The sequence below is a fragment of the Dendrobates tinctorius genome, unplaced genomic scaffold (genome assembly GCF_039654945.1).
Source record: "Dendrobates tinctorius isolate UK_male_01 unplaced genomic scaffold, ASM3965494v1 ptg000127l, whole genome shotgun sequence".
Classification (NCBI taxonomy): domain Eukaryota; kingdom Metazoa; phylum Chordata; class Amphibia; order Anura; family Dendrobatidae; genus Dendrobates; species Dendrobates tinctorius.
In genome coordinates, this window is record NW_027361795.1 from 15618770 (window position 1) to 15639484 (window position 20715).

General features: G+C 45.3%; 1 protein-coding gene across 1 annotated transcript in view; it reads right to left on the reverse strand.

Moving 5' to 3' along the window:
- The window catches only part of CYB5R1 (cytochrome b5 reductase 1), a 288183-nt gene that overhangs the window by 25503 nt on the left and 241965 nt on the right, over positions 1-20715 (reverse strand). Inside the window, exon 7 of the mRNA XM_073542557.1 lies at positions 14327-14412. Coding sequence (XP_073398658.1) covers positions 14327-14412 — 86 coding nt within the window. The remainder of the gene's footprint in view (positions 1-14326; positions 14413-20715) is intronic.

Consider the following 20715-nt stretch of genomic DNA (forward strand, 5'->3'; position numbering starts at 1 on the left):
TGGGAATGCCTCAACAAACGGTTTACCAGAGTTGCTTGTTTGTTAGCCAATATTAGCTCTAGGTTCTCCTGTGGCATGATGTTGTGTAATTTGCCTTTATAGCGTGGATCGGGGATGCTGGCCAACCAGTAGTCGTCATCCCTCATCATTTTGGCAATGCGGGGGTCCCTTTTTAGGATCCACAAGGCATAATCACACATGTGGGCCAATGTTCCAGGTGTCAATGCTGCACTGCCAGTGATGGGTGGAGGAGCACTTTCTGGCAAATCCATATCCCTCCAGTCACGCACAAACCCTGTACCTGACTTTGGCATGCCCACATTTTCTCTTGCGCCTTGAGAAGCATCCTACTCCCCAAAATAATCATCCCCCTCACATTCCTCTTCTTCCTCCACCTCGTCCACGACAGTTCCCTGACCAGACAATGGCTGACTGTCATCAAGGCTTCCCTCCTCCTCCTGTTGCTCTTCAGCTGCAGACGCCTGATCCTTAATGTGCGTCAAAGTTTGCATGAGCAGACCCATAAGTGGTATGCTCATGCTTATGATGGCGTCGTCTGTGCTTACCAGATGTGTGCATTCCTCAAAACACTGAAGGACTTTACAGAGGTCTTTCAGCTTTGACCAATGCACACCTGACAACTCCATGTCTGCCCTCAAACTGCCTGCCTGTGTATCCTCCCACAGATGCATTACAGCCTGCCTCTGTTCGCACAGCCTCTCAACCATGAGCATGGTGGAGTTCCATCTTGTAGCAACGTCTATGATTAGGCGGTGCTTGGGGAGGTGGAGTGATCGCTGCAGCTTCTGCATACAACTGGAGTGGACGGTCGAGCGACGGATGTGCGAGCACAGTCTTCGCATCTTATGGAACAGGGCTGTTAACTCCGGATAATTTAGGAAGCACTGCACCACCAGGTTCAAGGTGTGAGCCAGGCAAGGTATGTGTGTGAGTTTGGCAAGGGCTATGGCTGCCACAAAATTCCACCCATTATCACTGACTACCTTGCCTGGCTCAAGATGTAGACTGCCCAGCCATAACTCAATTTGTCGATGCAAGTAGTCGGCCAGTACCTCCGCGGTGTGTCTGCTGTCGCCCAAAGACATCATTTTTAAAACAGTCTGCTGCCGCTTACCACTAGCTGTTTGATAGTGGGACACCTCGTGTGCAACACTGACAGATGTGGATGGAGGGCTCGTGTTACTGCGCTCTATCGATGAGCTCTCACTTCTGGAGGAGGAGGAGGGTCGAACGCCTACAGCAAACTGTTTCCTATACCGTTGGCTAGGCAGCACTGTTCCACCGTCGCTGTCCCCTGTGGAGCCTGCATCCACCACATTAACCCAGTCCGCAGTGATGGACACGTAATGGCCCTGGCCATGCCTACTGGCCCTTGCATCTGTTGTGAGGTGCACCTTTCCACTCACTGATTGTTTTAGTGCATGGACATTGCGGTCTTTCACATGCCGGTGGAGGGCAGGGATGGCTTTTCGAGAAAAGAAGTGCCGACTGGGTAGGTCATAGCATGGGACAGCGTAGGCCATAAGCTCTCGGAAAGCTTTGCTTTCAACCAAACGGAAGGGCATCATCTCTAATGAGATTAGTTTGGCAATGTAGGCGTTCAAAGCCAGTGTACGCGGATGAGAGGATGAGTACTTTCTTGTCCTACTGAGAGTGTCTGGTAAGGTGAGCTGGACTTGAGAACTGCATAAGGGGGAACTTGCATTGGACCTGACGGACTGAGAAGGGGTTGGTGATGGTGAGGGTGTTGATGGCCTAGATTCAGTGTTTCCTCGCGAAAATTTTGTGATTCCCTGACTGCTTTGGCCTACCGACCACACTTCAACATTTCTTGATGGTGGTGTGCTTAGCGGTGGCCTTACAGTGGGGGAAGCGATGGAGCGTTGCTGGCTAACTTCAGTCGGAGCAGGTGCACATGTGCTACCTGAGGTTTTGTAGTCTGTCCACGCTTGCAAGTGCATGTTGGTTAAATATCTAAGCATGCAAATGGTATTCAAATTTCATAGATTTTTCCCTCTGCTAAAGGTCCTTCGGCACTTCTTACAGATAACCTTTGCGTCATCAGTAGGATTTTGTTCAGAAAAGTGCCACACTGCACTCTTCCTACTATGGTACAAATTTTCAGGGCTTGCACACTGTGCTAATTTGACCATCTGGCCAAGCTGTCCTGCAACTCTTTTAGTATTCTTACCAAGTTTTTTGACAGCTACGGGCCTGCCGGATAACCGCTGCTGCGATGACGATGCCTGCTGCGGATCCTTCTCCTGTTCTGAGTTTGACCTATTGTCACCGGCACCCTCTTCCCCCAATGGATGCCAATCCCGGTCAAAAACTGGGTCATCTATGACCTTGTCTTCAATGTCATCTGCACCTTCCTCTGTGTCACCGTGTAAGGTGGTATAGTATGCGGGAAGGCGCACCAGAGTTTCATCAGGGTCTGATTCGGGCTCAGTAGACTGCGAGGGCAATGTAGTGCTGTGGGTGAATGTACCAGCGGAATCATCTAGCAGTGGCTGTGCATCAGTGCACTCCATGTCAGATTCATCTTGGACTGGGGAATTCAGGATTTGACTTGATAACCCAGGAATGGTATGTGAAAAGAGCTCCATGGATTAATCTGAAGTGTGTGCTGCGGCATCCTTCACTTTTGGTGTGGGTGAAGGACACAAGGAAAGGTGTTGCTCCTGACCAGAAGCCTGCACTGACGACTCTGTGCTTGCAGTTTTTGTAACTTCAGAAGAGGAGGCAATAGAGCTGGAGGCTGTTTCGGCAATGTAAGCCAAAACCTGTTCCTGATGCTCTGGCTGTAAAAGCAGTTTACCTACTCCGAGAAAAGGGAACCTTAAAGGCCTTCTTGTGGCAGACGATGATGCAGGCTCAACACCTCCTGCCTTAGCTGCTATTGTGCTTTTGCCAGAACCAGCTGATGCCCCACCACCACCATCAGTACCAGTTGCGCCCCACCGCCCTCGTCCATGGCCTCTTCCACCATATTTCCTCATGTTTGGGAAAATGTACCAAAAATACCAGCAGAGAAATGGTAATGTATGAGGAGCGTACAGCTGTGTAAGGTGTATGTAAGAAGTGAAATCTCTGTATATATTTTGTGAGTCACAGACGCTCACCCAGTATGTATTTCACCGTAATCCAACAAGCAGATATACGGTATTGTATCAGAAGTGTACAGCTGTATACATTGTTAGTGAAACTGTCAATCTCTGTATATGTGTCACACACACACGCTAACTGTTATGAATGGGTCACCGAGGAGGAAAAAACCTAAACATGCTAAGCCCAGAAAAACCAGAGAGGTTGGTAACTATGCAGATTGCAGATCCCTGATCCTACCACACAACTAGCAGCTGCTGTGGAGCATGCCTACGATGAACCTAGACGCCTTCATCACGGCCGGAGGACTAAATAAGCCTAAAGCAAGAAAAGGGAAAACTAACTGCCCCAGAGCAGACCCCAAAGGAATAGACAGACCCCACAGATGTATTGACGGTGAAACAAGATGAAAACAAACACAGGTAGGAAAATAGGCTAAGCAAACGATGGGGTCCAAACTAACTAGAAAGGAGAGGAAAGGACAGACACTGTCTGCAATCTGCCCAAAACCCTACAAAATAATGTCCAACACTTCTGATAACAAAATTAACCCTGAAGTCACTAGACTTCTCCCACTATATCAGCACTCTGAAATATTCTGAGACAGAGCAAAAAGAGGCCAATCTAATAAGGGACAAAAAGCAAATTGGCAAACACAGACAAATAAGAGTGGAAATTCAGCACAGCCCAAGCCGGGGCTGGCTGACCACACAAAAAACTGAATAGAACAACATAATCAAGTGTGAATATTAACAGAGAAACTTAGCTTGAGCTGACTGGAACAGAGCTGAGAACCAAGACCTAACAAGCAGAAGGAATCACCAGCAACTGAATAGGGCGTCGGCTGTCTTAAATCCAATCTGAGACTCCTGAGATCCAATCGTCATCCTCATTCTCAGGTGGCAGATCTCCACCGATCAAATCAGCCTCACTACCTCCCGTTACCACCAGAGGGAGTCTGGAAGGAGAACTCACAACTGGTGAACCAGAGAATGAACTCACAACAGCTAACTCTGTATAGATGTGACCGTAATAAGAACAGCAGATATACAGTATTGTTTGAGAATCGGACAGCTCAATACGGTGTATGGAGAAATGGAAATCTCCTTATATGTATTTACGGAATGTCACACACACACTGACTCTGTGTAGATGTGACCGTAATAAGAACAGCAGATATCCGATACTGTTTGAGAATCGGACAGCTCAATACGGTGTATGGAGAAATGGAAATGTCGGTATATGTATTTACTGAGTCTCACAGACACCCGCTGACTCTGTGTAGATGTGACCGTAATAAGAATAGCAGATATCTGATACTGTTTGAGAATCGGACAGCTCAATACGGTGTATGGAGAAATGGAAATGTCTGTATGTATTTACGGAGTCTCATAGACACACGCTGACTCTGTGTAGATGTGACCGTAATAAGAACAGCAGATATCCGATACTGTTTGAGAATCGGACAGCTCAGTACGGTGTATGGAGAAATGGAAATGTCCGTATGTGTATTTACGGAGTCTCACAGACACACGCTGACTCTGTGTAGATGTGACCATAATAAGAACAGCAGATATCCGATACTGTTTGAGAATCGGACAGCTCAGTACGGTGTATGGAGAAATGGAAATGTCCGTATGTGTATTTACGGAGTCTCACAGACACACGCTGACTCTGTGTAGATGTGACCATAATAAGAACAGCAGATATCCGATACTGTTTGAGAATCGGACAACTCAATACGGTGTATGGAGAACTGGAATATATATATTGTATATATATTGCATATATTTGTCAGTATAGGGGCAAGCAGGGTAGCACATACTTTCCAATGTGTCTGAAAGTATGTGTTACCCAGCTTGACCCTATACTGACAAATATATACAATGTGTCACTGAAAGAGTGCGTTGTACCTCAGTGTTGGAAAAGTTCCACAATTATCCCTGTCCCCAAGAAAGTGGGATCCTCTGAGTTGAACGACTATAGACCAGTAGCACTCACATCTGTAGCTATGAAAGTCTTCGAAAGAATTATGATGTCCCACCTGATAAAATTCACGCAGAAGCTATGGGACCCGCTTCAGTTTGCCTATAAGGAGAATCGTTCGGCAAATGACACTGTCAATCTGGCACTGAAGTACATTTTGGATCATACAGATGAACTGCACTCATATGTCCGGATTCTTTTCATGGACTTTAGCTCAGCGTTCAATACCATCGATCCGAATTTACTTCATAAGAAAATGGTAGCTCTTGGAGTCCCTCTCAACTTATGCTTGTGGATTTATAACTTCCTGACAGCCAGGATACAGAGTGTAAAAGTTGGACCATTCACTTCGGACACCTTGGTCACAAACATCGGGGCACCTCAGGGGTGTGTTTTGTCCCCGTTACTGTTTTCTCTCTATATGAATGATTGCATCTCTTCAGCAGACTCAGTAAAAATCTTGAAATTTGCTGATGATATGACACTGATTGGTCTCATCAGGGGAAATGCTGAAGACTTGTATCGGAGTGAGGTGATAAGAATATGTGACTGGTGTAAAGCCAATAATCTTGTACTCAACACTAAAAAAACTGCTGAGATGGTTGTGGATTTTAGGAAAGATCAACATGAGATACTTCCAATCTACATCCATGACGAAGTGGTTCTTAGGGTCACAGAGACCAAATTCCTTGGTGTTATCATCTCTCATGATTTTAAATGGGGGAAAAACATGGATGCTGTTATAAGAAAAGCACAACAGAGGATGTTCTTCCTGCGTCAGCTGAAAAGATATGGTTTGTCTAAGAATCTGCTGATCTTATTCTTTAATGCTGTCATCAGATCTGTGATTTGTTCCTCTCTGATAGTCTGGTATGGGGGAGCCACTGCGCATGACAAACTCCGCTTACAAAGGACTTTCAGAACAGCAGAGAGAATTATAGGTTCCCCCCTGCCTAAAATCCAGGATCTTTATGATAAGAGTATTCGATCCCACGCATTGAAAATTTCATCCGATCCCTCTCACCCGGGACACTCCTCATTCCAACTACTCCCTTCAGGACGTCGCTTCAGAGTCCCCAAATGCAGCACCAACCGCCATATGAACAGCTTCTATCCACTCTCTGTTCAACAATTAAATCGTCATGTGTAGACTATATACTGTATCTGTCTTGTTAGATGTTACTTGTTGTATCTGTTGTTATATATTATGTTGCCTCTTTGCCACAAAGAATTCCTTGTATATGTAATATGTACTTGGCGATAATAAATTAGATTGATTGATTGATTGAAATGTCCGTATATGTATTTACGGAGTCTCACACACACACGCTGACTCTGTGTAGATGTGACCGTAAAGCGAACAGCAGATATCCGATACTGTTTGAGAATCGGACAGCTCAATATGGTGTATGGAGAAATGGAAATGTCCGTATATGTATTTACGGAGTCTCACAGACACACGCTGACTCTGTGTACATGTGACCGTAATAAGAACAGCAGATATCCGATACTGTTTGAGAATTGGACACCTCTATATGGTGTATGTATGGAAAAATGTTAATCTCCGTGTATTTTTTTACGAAGTCACACACATATAGCATGTATTTATCCGTGATACCAGCCGGTAAACGGTAGTGTGTGAGGAGCGTACACCTCTATACGGTGTATGCAAAAATTTACGCTCAGTAACTACTGTGCAGAGAAAAAGGAATAAAAGTATTTTTGCTTTGAAAAAAGCAGTCTGCAAAGCAATGTGCACACAGCAGTGCAGCTATCAGGTAGCCATATAAGGCAGCCTAATAACCACCAGCGCTGCTGCACACAAAAGTGTGAAAAAATGAATGCTTGGTAACTGTGCAGAGAAAAGGAATAAAAGTTTTTTTGCTTTTAAAAAAGCACTCTGCACAGCAGTGTGCAAACAGCAATGCAGCTATCAGGGAACCTAATCAGCAACAGAGCTGCTGCACACAAATATAGCCTCCCCTGTCACTGCACACTATACTGTTGTGTTGTACAGTGAAAATCGCTATCAGCAGAAGCACTTTTTTTCTTTCTTTTCCTGCCTAAACACTCTCCCTATTGAGAACGAGAAGCCGCAACCTCTCCCTATGCTAAGATCGGCAGAAGTAAGATGGCGGTCGGTGGGCACGGCCTTTTATAGCCACTGTGACGCCACGCAAAGCCAGCCAATCACTTGGATGCCCTTCTCTAAGATGGTTGGGGCAGCTGCCTATGTAATCGCGTTGCCCACAGTGTGCATCCTTGATGATTGGCTGAGAAAAGGCGCAGGAAGCATTGTGGGAAACGCGACTTTGGCGCGCAAGTCGGCGACCTCATGGCCAACCTCACGCTATGGTCGGGTTTCGATAGGCGAAACCCGACTTTAGCCAAAGTCGGCGAATTCTGAATTTGGCCGACCAGTTTCGCTCAACTCTACAGACTACAGGTGGTTCCCTCAGCATTGGGTGGTGCCCTCCTTTTCTTTATTTATTTAGCACTAAAAAGGTTTGCAGCGCAGAACAGTCATCAATGTAAGCACTGAAAGTGAACTCCACTCTTGAAAACAGAACATTATATACCAAACAAGAAATGTAGATGATCATTAAGGGGAAACATTGTGCCTTATGGAGAGAGACATGTCAAGCTTGACATGTCAGAGTGAAGAGACTGAAAAGCCATGTATGCTTCTCTGGGAAATTAAATTGAACTCTAATGCCACCTTTGGAAGAACACGCATGGCTTTTAAGTATCTTCACTCTGACATGCCAGGCTTGACATGTCACTCTTCGCAAGGAGAAACGTTACACCTTAGAGTCTAGGCCCTAGTCCAGAGCCTCTCACCTAGACAAATCAGATCTCATACTTTGCACTGATGAGGTGCAATCCCCCAAAATACGTGTCTGTAAATAGAGATTCTGGTTTGGCTTTTATCCTAAATCAAATTGCAATACTCATTCAAAGGTTGATTTTGACTTTTAGGATTGCTATTTTCAATAGATGGTGTAAGGTAACAAGCAGGAACAGGACGTAGGCAGAGCAAAGGTTAACAGGTTTATTTACAGGGGAATACTCCGTGCAGGGAGATAAGGAGATAAACAGCATGAATGGGAAAGGAGGACGGGACATAAAGGGTTAGACAGGGGAGACAAACAGTACATTAAATCAAAGGATATTCTTAAGGTGAAGAGCAACGGTTCAAAATAACGGTGGTCCAATAGCACAGATATCAGGAAGACCTTAAACTGCAGCTCCTGCTGCGAACTCAATGGCGCCGGCAACGGCCGACGCAGTGTCCTTATTAATGGGGTCCAGCAAGCCAACAATACCCCTTCTTCTGGTAACAGTGGTCAGTCTCCAGTACCTTCCACTACCCCTAGTCCATATACTGTAGATGCCTACAAGGTTACGGGCCATGGTACTGTCTAAGCCCGATGTGTCTCCTGCACAACTCTCCTGCAGTCTCGGTCAAATGGGCCCAAAGCGACTGACGGTAATATATGGCCCATTGCCACACCGGTACATTCGGATGGGGGAAGCAGAGCACACTGCTCACTGCTCTGCGCACCCCTCTACATGCCACTCTCTGCGCTGCTCCCCACTCTCCTCTCTGCCGGTGCCAGACTCCCCTGCTTCGCAAGCTTTTTTCTTTTATGTGCCAGACGCGTCACGCCTTGCTCTGACTCTCCCCTCGTCTCTGGGTCAGCAGGTAGGTCTCTCCCACTCAGGCTTCCCTCAGGCTGCAGGGGAAGGTCCACCTCCTCAAAGCTGTCCCCCGGGAACAGAGGATGCACCCTTTTTATTTCCGGACCCGGCATGCAGGTACCCCGAGTCCGGTCAAACCTCCTTACAATGGTGCTAGAGTTCAAGTCCTCTATCTCTCTGAAGAGACAATTTGCATAGGGGATCATTAACAAATGCAATCTTCAGAATAACTTTACAAAATGTATTAATACATATCGGAACACACAAATAAAGCATATGTACAGCAGAAAGGTGCCATTCTAATAAAATGGGCACCTAATTGCCTACTTGCCCAATAATGCAGCAGAGCAACCAGTATAATAAAACACTATTCAAAAATTATTTTGTGTTGCAGATTTACTGTCCACAAGAAAAACAATGATGTCAACAGCCCCCAGAATATAGTGATACACATTCTATCTGTGAAGAACATGGATAGAATATGTATGTGAAAATGGATGCCTGAATAGGGACCATGGAAACCCCTCTTGCATCACCATCCCTATTTTCTCAGGAGTAGTGTCTACTGAAGGTTTGGCTTTAAATAATGGGTATTTGTGGTGCCTCTGAGGCTCAGTTGCCACAGAGGTACTACACCTTCTCCTAAGGTGTGGTGCCCCACCATCCAGGTAAGTTGGAGGCTCCTGACCACGCTCCAACACTCGCACCCCACAAAATAGAGTAGTTCAGCAAAACCGCATTGCGGCTCCTTGCTTAGAGAGAAGCAGAGCACCTTTGGTGGTTCCCTGCTTGGAACACTAAACGTGCTGGGAGGTGGGTGGAGTTGAGAATACATATAAAAGAGTAGGACGGTTCCAGGATTGAGGTTCATTGAGGTTGAGGGTCAGTTAGGTTGATTGAGGTTCAGGCCACTCGGAGAGGTGTGGGGATCCCTGGAAGAGGAATGGAGGAAGGAGTGCTGCAGCTGCCAGTGATCTGAGCCAGCTGACACGGGAAAGGAAAGAAGGAGAAGGACATTGAACCGAAGCCTGAGCTTCCATAGAAGGGAAAGACAAGTACGGAACGTAGAAGTAAAAGGGAGCACAGAGGATGTGGGTTAGAGGAAGAACCCTGCCTAGAAGTTCTAAGCGCTAGGCCGGGGCCCGGTCCCTGAGGTTGTATGGACACTAATTGTTCTGCAGCAGACACCGGTGGAGTAGTGAGCTGTAAATGCACTACTCCCAGCTAAGACTTGGGGGCACAACAGCAACATTGATAGTGAGCCGGGACTCAGGAGTAAGGAGTCCCCGAAGCAGGCTACAGCTGTCTGTCGTACAAGTAGAGTTCTTGGGAACATCTGTCAGGAGGAACTCCAGTGTAACTCAGTACTAGGAGATCTTCACACTTAAAGGCGCTATAGAGGAGATGTTCAGAAAGGCACATGTTGGCGGAGTGTTGGAAGGGAGCGTCCTATCTTGCCTGGAGGTCGACTGAGTCCCTGACCCGGAGGACACAGCACGGAGGCAGGCACCTGTGGGTGCTACAGACTGTGAGTAAAGCTTTGGAACTACAAGCTCTGGTGTCCTCCATTCATTCCTGCGCCAACACACCTGGTACCGCTACATCTGGGTACCAGCTGCTACACTGCCTGCGCCTCTCAGCTACCCTTACATCTACACTGCCCTGGGACTACAGCTCCACCTGTGGGCAGCTTCACCATCTTGGCTGCAACACACCACCAGTCCCAGAGGATCTGCATGCAGCGTCGGCTTAACATCTCCCTTGCCGAACACCACTGGTGGCTCACAAACTATTCATCAATTCTATTTCATTGTTCTTTCACCCCCTTTTGCCATGGATCCCCAGGGCCACGGACCGGGTCACAGCTTCTGTGACAACTCCCATTGAGATCAACGGGCCCGGTGCCGAGTACCCCGATAGCCCTGGTCAGGTGCTCCATTTGCACTAGGGAGCACTTCTTAACTGTGTATTGCTTATAAAAATTAGCTCTAAATAAAAAGGAAAATATCTCTGGATCTGTGGGGTACTCGGTACCGGGCCGGTACCTCAGAGGGAAGTGTCACAGTAGCGGTGACCCGGTCCGTGGCCCTGGGCGTCCATGTAAAAGGGGTTGAGCGTGGCTGATTAAAGTTTATAAGTGGATGATACGTGACGCCACCTGTGGTGATCGGCAATGAAGGGGTTAAGCCGACGCTGCAGGCGAGATCCTCTGGGACAGATGGTATAAGGCAGCAAGATGAAATAGCTCCCCACAGGTGGAGCTGTGGTCCCAAGGCAGTGGTAATAAGGGTTGAGGAAGTGGGTGTTGTGTCTGGCACAGAGATGTAGCAGTGCTGGAGGGTTTGCAGGAAGAATGCAATGACACAACAGGGTGCAGTTTCCGTTGCCTTTACTGTGCTTTGTAAGTGCAGTCCAGGGTCCAGATTACAGATGGAGCAGAGGCTGGCCAGCTTGGAAGCAACTTAGGGATCTCTCTATGCAGATGGGTTGTTTAGCCTCCCTCTTCTTGCTCACACGTTGCTGTTGTGCCTCTGAGTCTTATGTGGGAACAGAGCATTTACACCTTCCTGTTGCTCCGGTTTCTGCTGCAGGAACATCAGTATCCGTACAACCTTGGAGACCGGACTCCAGACCATGCGCTACAGCTAGAAGTGAGCCTGATCTCTGCTCAATCCTCCAGCTTGTCTCCTCACGTCCACACGCGTTTCCCTCCTCACACGAACAGACTAATTTCTCCTTCCAGGCCCCCAGAGAGCAGCTCCTCCCCCAGTTTTGGTTCAGAGCACCCTCTGTTGGCCTGGAGTGGGAACTGTGCTGTGTGTTGTATTTAACTGATAGAGAGATCCTTCATTGCTTTCAAGCATGACATCATACTCCCTAGGAGGAAGGTAATGCCACTGTGGCGACCATACTCCTGGGGGCGCCACATATGGAACATTTATTAAAGACAAAAACTGGAATACTCAGAAGAGCAGCAGGAATAAAGTAAGAGCAAAAAGTGGCGTTGTTGACCTCATGACAGATCCTCTTAAAACACAGTGAATATCAAAAAGCAAGGCCGACTCACTGAGTTTGTCTCGTGCAACGCTCCTTAGCACTGCTGCATTTGTATTAATTTCCACATGGTTATAGGAGGGCACAGCCAGATCCTGCAGGAATTTAACCCTGCTGTGTCCTGCAGGATTTGGATTTCCCAGCTAATTGTTGCAGAAGTGTGGATAGAACATAGTAACAGCAGAGTTGATTAAGCAATCAGGCACTTTGAAAAAGCATAGTTGAGGATGCAGTCAGCACCTTGAAATGGCAGAGAAAAGATGGCTGGCACGTATCTTGAAGCAGCATACTTGAGGTTCTGGAAAGCACCAGACAGCAGAATTGAGTTGGTAAAATGAGATTGATGCAGGATAACATTTAGGAATAGCTGAGTAGATAATCTAGCACCTGGCTAGAGTAAAATAGTGGGAAGTGTGATTTGATTCCTGGAAAGCACTTGGTAGCAATAGGCACAACTGCCTGAATACTCAGGAGCTCCCTAGTATAGCACATATGATGGAATTATTAAGGAATCAGTAGCTACCACAGGTTCTCTCACCTGTACAATACTAAGTCATGAAAACAAGATGTATTGGGGGGCCATGAGGACAAGGTTTGGGAAACAATGCCTTAGATGATAGCATCAGTGCATGCTGGGTTACAATAATAACGCAGAGAGAGCCAGGCTAGGTGGAAGGAAGAAGCAGAGTACGACACTGGAGCTGGGACAGGTGAGTAATAATTTTGATATTCTTGGAGAAAGAACCTGGACTTTATTTAGAGAGACAATGCTGTTGATGACCCTGTTAGATTCTCAGTACACTTGAGACTTATATGAAATCTGTTCAAGCCTGGATCCCTCTGGTAGGGGCCCATGATTTGGAGAGGCAGTCATGTTTATTTTACATGCCAAAACTACAGTGCTGTTCCTGGATTGCCACTACCATAACCAGTGATCATACCTTTACTATCTTTAACATAGTGATGTGGAGTAATTGCATTGTGGAGCCCTACTTGCCTATATAAAGCTGTATATTGCTTACATGATTACATATATGCAGTTAAAAGTAGTGTAAATGTTCTGTGTAGATAAAAGAGGGTCTGTCAGAATAGTCCTTTGGCTGGGCCCACATTGGCTTTATGATATACAGTAAGTCTGCAACATCCATTATAAAGAAAAGATTTTAAAAGTAGTGTATCCATGTCACTCATTTTTTAAAATCCCCCATACTAAAATGTGCATTTTTATAAATTACGCAGTTTACTATCTGGAATTTACAGCCATACAGACATTGATTTTCAAAGTAAATACCCAAGTCTTATTAATTCCATGAAATCTACGGCCTGCAATGATCCTTGGTCTACTGAACCACCACATGACCTACTCTACCCTCTCCTACTGTATCCTCACCCATCCCTGCAGACTGTGAGCCCTCGCGGGCAGAGTCCCCTCTCCTTATGTACTTGTGTGTCCCTTGTCTTACACATGTTTATTATACTTGTCTATATTTCCCCTTTTCACATGTAAAGCGCCATGGAATAAATGGCACTATATAAATGCATAATAATAATAATAATAATTTAATAATTTATGTGGTTTGTATTATGAAATCTGGTGATAGATCCTCTTATATAATATTATTCTCCTCTTAATTATATCCTTTTATTGCTGTAACTAAAAACATTGGTATTTCCCAATAAAAATATACATTTTTGAAGCACATGGCCAGTGATTCTGAGCTAGCTGTGAGTGAATGGGAGAGCAGAACACACAAAGGCAGAGCGGTTCAGGCTTCTGAGAGAAGAATAGAAAGCTGATCAACCAGTGACTTTGGTCCAAGGAGTTGGTTCTTGGCATTCTAAAGTGATATTTTACATTTCAATAAATGAATCCATTCTCTAACTTATTTTTCACTTAGAGTACACTAAGTCTGTGTAGGATCAGTGTCATCAGTTTGAACATTATTAATATAGGATAGCACATACTTCATGAAAAAGGAGGAATCTTAGAAAGAAGATGCAGCGTGAGCAACAATTTATCCATCCTGAGACTTTATAGCAGTCTCAGGATGATGCTTTTTAGGTGGAATGGGTTGTGTGTGAACTGTTGGTTAGATACAGGTGTGATGGAAGTGGAAATATGTGAGCTGTAGGTTGGATACAGCTTTGGCAGAAAAATCAAGGTGCACTGCCTCCTGGAGAATGTAGTCTACAGGGAATGTTCAGAATGTAAGCAATTGCAGGCCACAAGGGTCGCTGCAAGAGGCTAACAAGGAAGTAAAAAAGGGAAATAAAAGTAAAAGGCTGTTTTTGTGACTCATTATAAGGACGGATAGATATTTTATTTTTTTTTTGGAGCCAGGAAAGCTATTTTAATTATGCTTCAAAATGTTCTGTTTTTTTTTTTCACAGAAACATAACTTTCATAACTATCCCCAATATTCCCTCTATATAGAAGAACGCCCATGTCTCTTACCTTATTGGCAAACAGTAAAAAACACTTTGTGTCATCTTCTGGGTCATTTAATATAGCTTGGATTACCTGAAGCATTGGGGTAAGACCTGAAAATAAATAAAAAATATAAATATGCTTTAGATGCTACTGTTCCTGTAAATTTCAAACTTTTTAGGTTACTCAAGAAAGTCACTCTCTGAGTAAAGATATTAGATAGACTTGCAATTCATTTCAGCTATGAACTAGGTAAGCAAGCACTTTTAGCATGGTGTTAAAGATAGAAAGAAGTAAAATAAGGTTGTGAAGTATAGTAAAAAGATTCCGAATTGTAGCTTTATACACAGCGGATGAAAGAAGTATTGAACCCGTCACCAATTTTCTAAGTTAATATATTTCTAAAGTTGATATTAACATGAAATTCTCACCAGATGTCCATAAAAAGTCATCCAATGCACACAGGCCAAGAAATCAAACCATAGATGTCCATAAATTGCTATGTGTAATAAAGATTGCCTAATCATTGGGTCAATGGAACAATGGCAGCCCAGTTTTGATAGCCAATGGGGGTACACAATACCCTTATTTAAATCTTGATAATTACATATAGACTCGAGTATAAGACGAGAATTTCAGCCCATTTTTTAATGCTGAAAGTGCCCCTCTCATCTTATACTTGAGTCATTGTCCCATGGGGGCGGCGGGGGGGAGCGCGGCTGTCAGATCATACTCACCCCCTGCTGGCGCGGTCTCTACAGTCCCTGCTTCTCAGATGGGCTCCGGCACCGCAGCTCTTCCTGTGTTCAGCAGTCTCGTGGTACCGCTCATTAAAGTAATGAATATGCGCATATTCAATACTTTAATGAGCGGTACCACGTGACCGCTGAGCACTGGAGGGAGCTGCTGGGGCCGGAGAGCATTGGAGAAGCAGGGACTGCAGAGACTGTGCCAGGAGGGGGTGAGTATGATGGGGAGGAAAGGGGGAGCCATGTGATATTCACCTGTCCCTGCTCCTCCGCCGTGCGCCGCTGTGTCTTCCGCGTCCTCTGGCTGTAACGTTCAGGTCATAGGGTGCGATGATGTGTTTAGTGCTTACCCTCTGCCTGAAGAGTCACTGCAGAGACCCGGAAGACAGAGCGACACGCAGTGGTGGAACGGGGACAGGTGAATATCGCAGGTCCCGGGGCCCTGAGCCAGCGGCGACACCAGCACCTGGCCCCCAGCAACAAGAGGTGAGTGTGTTATTTTTTTTAATCGCAACAGCAGCATATGGGGCATACAGTATATATATCTATGGAGCATCTTATGGGGCCATCAACCTTTATGCAGCATTATATGAGGCATCTTATGGGGCCATCAACCTTTATGGAGCAGCATATGGGGCGCATATATCTATGGAGCTTCTTATGGGGCCATCAACCTTTATGCAGCATTATATGGGGCATCTTATGGGGCCATCAACCTTTATGGAGCAGCATATGGGGAATATACAGTATATCGATGGAGCATCTTATGGGGCCATCATTAGCCTTTTATGCAGCATTATATGGGGCATATTATTCTATGGAGCACCTTATGGGGCCATTATTAGCCTTTTATATAGCATTATATGGGGAACATTTTAATATGGAGCATCTTATGGGGCCATTACAGTATTTTTTTTGATCAAATAGATTTTTATTAATCAGAATTCAAAATACAGAATATACAGTAAATCTTCCACAAACAATAGATTTACAAATTGAACATCCCTGTTCCCCCCCTCCCACCCCCCCATGTAGACAGCATATATAACTCTTTTCTCCATAAGATTTCTCTTACACTGTAATTTACCATTAGTCATCCTTTTTACCCATATTGTCAATCAAACCATACAAAACAGAAATGTTCCTTTGTCCGGGTATTAATGGTCTATCCACAACACCACCATTGTAAAATATAGCACATTTCCATCAGTTAACTGTACCATATTGTAACCAGGGATTCCACAACCTCTCATAGGTTTTAGAATTGCCTCTTTTAGCATATATCCTTTCTTCCAGCTGGATGATACAAGACACCTGTTTCACAAACTCTCTCCCAGAAGGTGGTTCTTTCCTGATCCAGTTCCTCGCAATCAGCTTCCTTGCTACATATAGTAGTCTGGCTATAGCAAGCTTTGCACTATTAACTATTTCAATTTCCACCACATATCCCAGTATGCAGACCAGTGGGTTTTTGGGTATAACACTTCCGTAAGCCCCTTCTATTCTGTTAATGACATTAAACCACAACGCAGATAGCCTGGGACAAGTCCACATCATATGAAGAATTCCGGCATCAGACCCCCCACATCTTGAACAGTCAGAGTTGTCCCTCAGCCCCATTTTAAACATCAGAAGGGGGGTATGTTACACACGATGGATCACATAAAGATGGGACAACCTAGCTGGTTCACTCATAGTGATTTTGGGGACATATTCTAGGATGCTGTCCCATACCTCGTCAGTCATTACCCCAATCTCTCTCTCCCATTTGGATCTTGCTTTAAGTGGGAACCCCATTAAATGTGTATGCAATATATCTTTGTAGGTGTTAGAAATTACCCCTTTTGTAAGTCCATCACCACCACATGTATAGTCCAACACTATGTCAGATTGTATCTGCAGGTTTCTGGAAAGTTTTTGAGCCGTAATGGCATGCCGTACCTGACAGTAGTGGTACCATTCAGAATCCGGCAACTGAAACTCACTCTGTAATTGCACAAACGGTCTCAGCTCCCCGTTATCCATAATTTGAGACATTAATGTCAGCCCCCTACGTTTCCAGCCTTCCAGTCTCCCAAGTTTCCGAATCTCTGGGAGGTTACTATTATCCCATATAACTGTGAATCTAGTCAACCCGGTCACCCCTCTCACCCTCTTTAGTCTGTTCCACAGGTCTTGTAAGAGTCGCAGAGTGGGACACCCATCTCCCATTACACCCATCTTTCCATCCTCTAGGCCAAGTATCAATGGGCTTCTATTTAGTACGTATTCCAGCACTCCTCTGATGACGCCTGCCTTCTCTTGATTAGACCACCCTCTGAGATGTTGACTTTGGGCAGCTAAAAAATACAGTGCTGGATTTGGTAGTGCCAGTCCCCCCTCATCCTTTGGTCTTTGCAAGGTTTCAAGCCTTATTCTAGGTTGTTTCTTACCCCATACCAAGGCCCTAAACAGTGAATTCACCACTCCGAACCTTTTCTGCGGTATCCAGATTGGGGAGTTGTGAAATATATATAAAAGCTTGGGCATTAAAACCATTTTAAGTAGATTAATCCTTCCCACCACTGACAAGTGTAATTTGTTCCAAGTATCCACCTTAGTTCTTAGAATTGCCATTAGGGGTACTAGATTAGTATTAAGGTACTCAGTCACCGGTAGGGAAACCTGTATCCCCAAATATTTAAACATTTCCACACATTGTAGTTTGTTGGCCCCTATGTCTTCCTGAGTCCATACCACCTCCTTGTCCACTTTAAATAGGCTTGATTTAGACCAATTTATGGTCAGTCCTGAGATCTCACCGAACCCCTCAATGGTCTGCACAGCATGATCCAATGAAGCCGAGGGGTCCCCTAGGAATAACAAAAGGTCGTCCGCATACAGGGCCACCTTTTCCTCCAAATCACCATAATGAAACCCCTTTATTGCCTTGTTGCGTCTAATAGCAGCCGCCAATGGCTCTATCGCAATAGCGAACAGGAGCGGCGACAGTGGACAGCCTTGCCTCGTTCCTCTATGCAGCTGTATTCCCGCGGACATTACCCCAATAATCTTAACTCTAGCTGTGGGTTGAGTATACAATAGCTGAATCCACGCTGTAAATTGAGGACCAAAGCCCATACTATGCAGCACTCTCCACAGGTATGACCATTCTACAGTGTCAAAGGCTTTATGGGCATCAAGTGAGGCTATCACCCTCCCACCTGGGTTATCGAATGGCAACTGCAGATTGAGATATAGTCTCCGTATATTGGCTGCTGTTGATCTGTTGGGCATAAACCCCGATTGATCCATATGGATCAATGTATCAATAACACCAGTTAGTCGGTTCGCCAGCACTTTAGCCAGTATTTTCACATCATCTGTCAGCAAGGATATTGGCCTGTATGAATCTGGAATTCCTGGATTCTTACCGTCCTTAGGAATCACCACTATCACCGCCTCCCGCATAGACACAGGCAAAATCCCTTCTTTCATAGCCTCCTCAAACACTATTAATAGCTTGGGTAGCAGAATTTCTTCTAGGTGTTTGTATATTTCCGCAGGAAGACCGTCTGCTCCAGAGGCCCTCTCATTAGTCATGCCATGCAGAGCCATCTCCAACTCCTCTACTGTGATAGGAGACTCCAACTTATCCCTATCTTCCATAGATAGTGTCGGAAGCAGTCCCGCTCCTAGAAATGCCTCCGCCCCCCATTCCCCTCCCATTCTACTCGATGAATAGAGGTTCTGGTAAAAACCTGCGAAGACCTCCAGAATGTCGGGCGTCTCAGTAACCCTTGTCCCCTTTGCAGTATCTATGCTATGTATAAATGAGCTGCCTCTCTGGGCTGCAGCTATAATCGACAATAGATGACCAACTTTTTCCCCTTCTTCATAGAATCTAATCTTCTGAAAAGCCTGCTTCTTAGTTGCTTTATCTAGTAGTAACCTATTGACCCTTTCATGAGCCTGCCTAAGTGTCAGTTGAGTGTCGGGTGTAGCGTGCTGTGCCATTTCTATTTCCGCCCTAGTTAGAGCTTCCAGACTATCCACCTCATCTCGCTTAGTTTGTGTCTTTCTCCTACATATATCCCTGTATAGAATTCCCCAGAGATATGCCTTCATGGTGTCCCATACCACCAGAGGATGAGCACTATTATCATTATGGACAAAGAATTCCCCAATCTCCCGCATGATGCTCTCATATTTATATGTTGTATCCAGGCCGGATGTAACTTCCACTCTCCCCTTATCCCCCCTCTCAAACGCTCCCGTTTAATGGACACAAGGATGGGACTGTGGTCCGAGATCACTCTCGGTAAGTATTGCACATCTCCCACCACTGCATTCATCAACTCATGAGCTAATGCCATGTCGATGCTAGATAGGGTATTATGAGAAGCTGAATAGCAGAAGCACTGTTTCCCGTCATTTCTTACCCTCCAAATGTCCATCAGACCCATTTCCCGAACTAAATTGCCAAATGGGGTTATAGTGTCACTCCATACTCCCAACGGCCTCCTATTCCTGTCCCAATAAGAGTCTATTACATTATTATAGTCACCCACTATCAAAAGAGGCAATACTCCCCCTCTTCCTGAGAATTCCCAAGTCTCCCTCAGCTTAGTACTCGAGTAGGGGGGTGGAATATAAATAGTGGCAATGCACATAAGGTGGCCAAATAATTTACATTTGATGACTACACACTGCCCATCAGGGTCAATATGCACCTCTATTTCCTCATATTGTATTGAAGTATGAATTAGCACAGATACCCCCCTTGCGTAGCTTGAAAAAGTAGAGTGATAGGCCCTCTGTATCCATCGCCTATTCAAGAGTCTCGCTGTGTCCGGTAAAAGATGAGTCTCCAGGAGGCATACCACCGATGGGCCCTGGTCTTGTATATATTTGAATATAGCTGCCCTCTTAGTTTTGTCAGATAAACCCCTAACATTCCAACTTAGTACCTTAATTTCCCCCCCTCCATAGTGTTGATAACTGGAATTATTAATCGGTGTAGTTTTTCCCCTTGCTGTCTGAACCCATCCCTCCTCCCTCACCCTCCCCTTCACCCATCCCCCCCTCCTCTTCTCCCCTTTCCTAGTGCATATACTCTCAAAGAGAGCTGGGTAATCTGGTCCCTGGCCCCCCTCCCCTCCCGCCTCCCCCACCACTATGCTTCTACATTCATCTAATTGCATACGTAGAGCAACTATCTTCCCAGCTCCCCCCCAGTCCTGTTGTGTAGGATAGAAGATCCCATTGTAAAACATCATCAATAATATTATAAAACATATATACAATTCAAATTTTGGAAACTATAACAATAAACACCCCCGCTGTGCCCAACATTGGGCAACCATTAAATCTCAATCATTTCGCCCCGCCAAAGCCTTAATCTCAACCATATGCCAGTGGATCTAAAGAAGATCATATTCAGGAGATCAAGAGGCGTATAATAAAAGGGCCAAAGAACCGATGGCAAAAAAAAAAAAAAACAGACAGGAAAACAGGAACAAGGCCGAAGCCTACCAAAAATCAGTTCTTCGACAGGAAAAAAACGGTTAAGAATTCCTTGCGAGACACTGAAAGATGTAATATGTCCTCAGCCGACCATCTCAGGCATTGTCCTCTTGACTAATCAATCAATTCCAGCTCATGTCTTCCCCCGGAGTTTATGCGCAT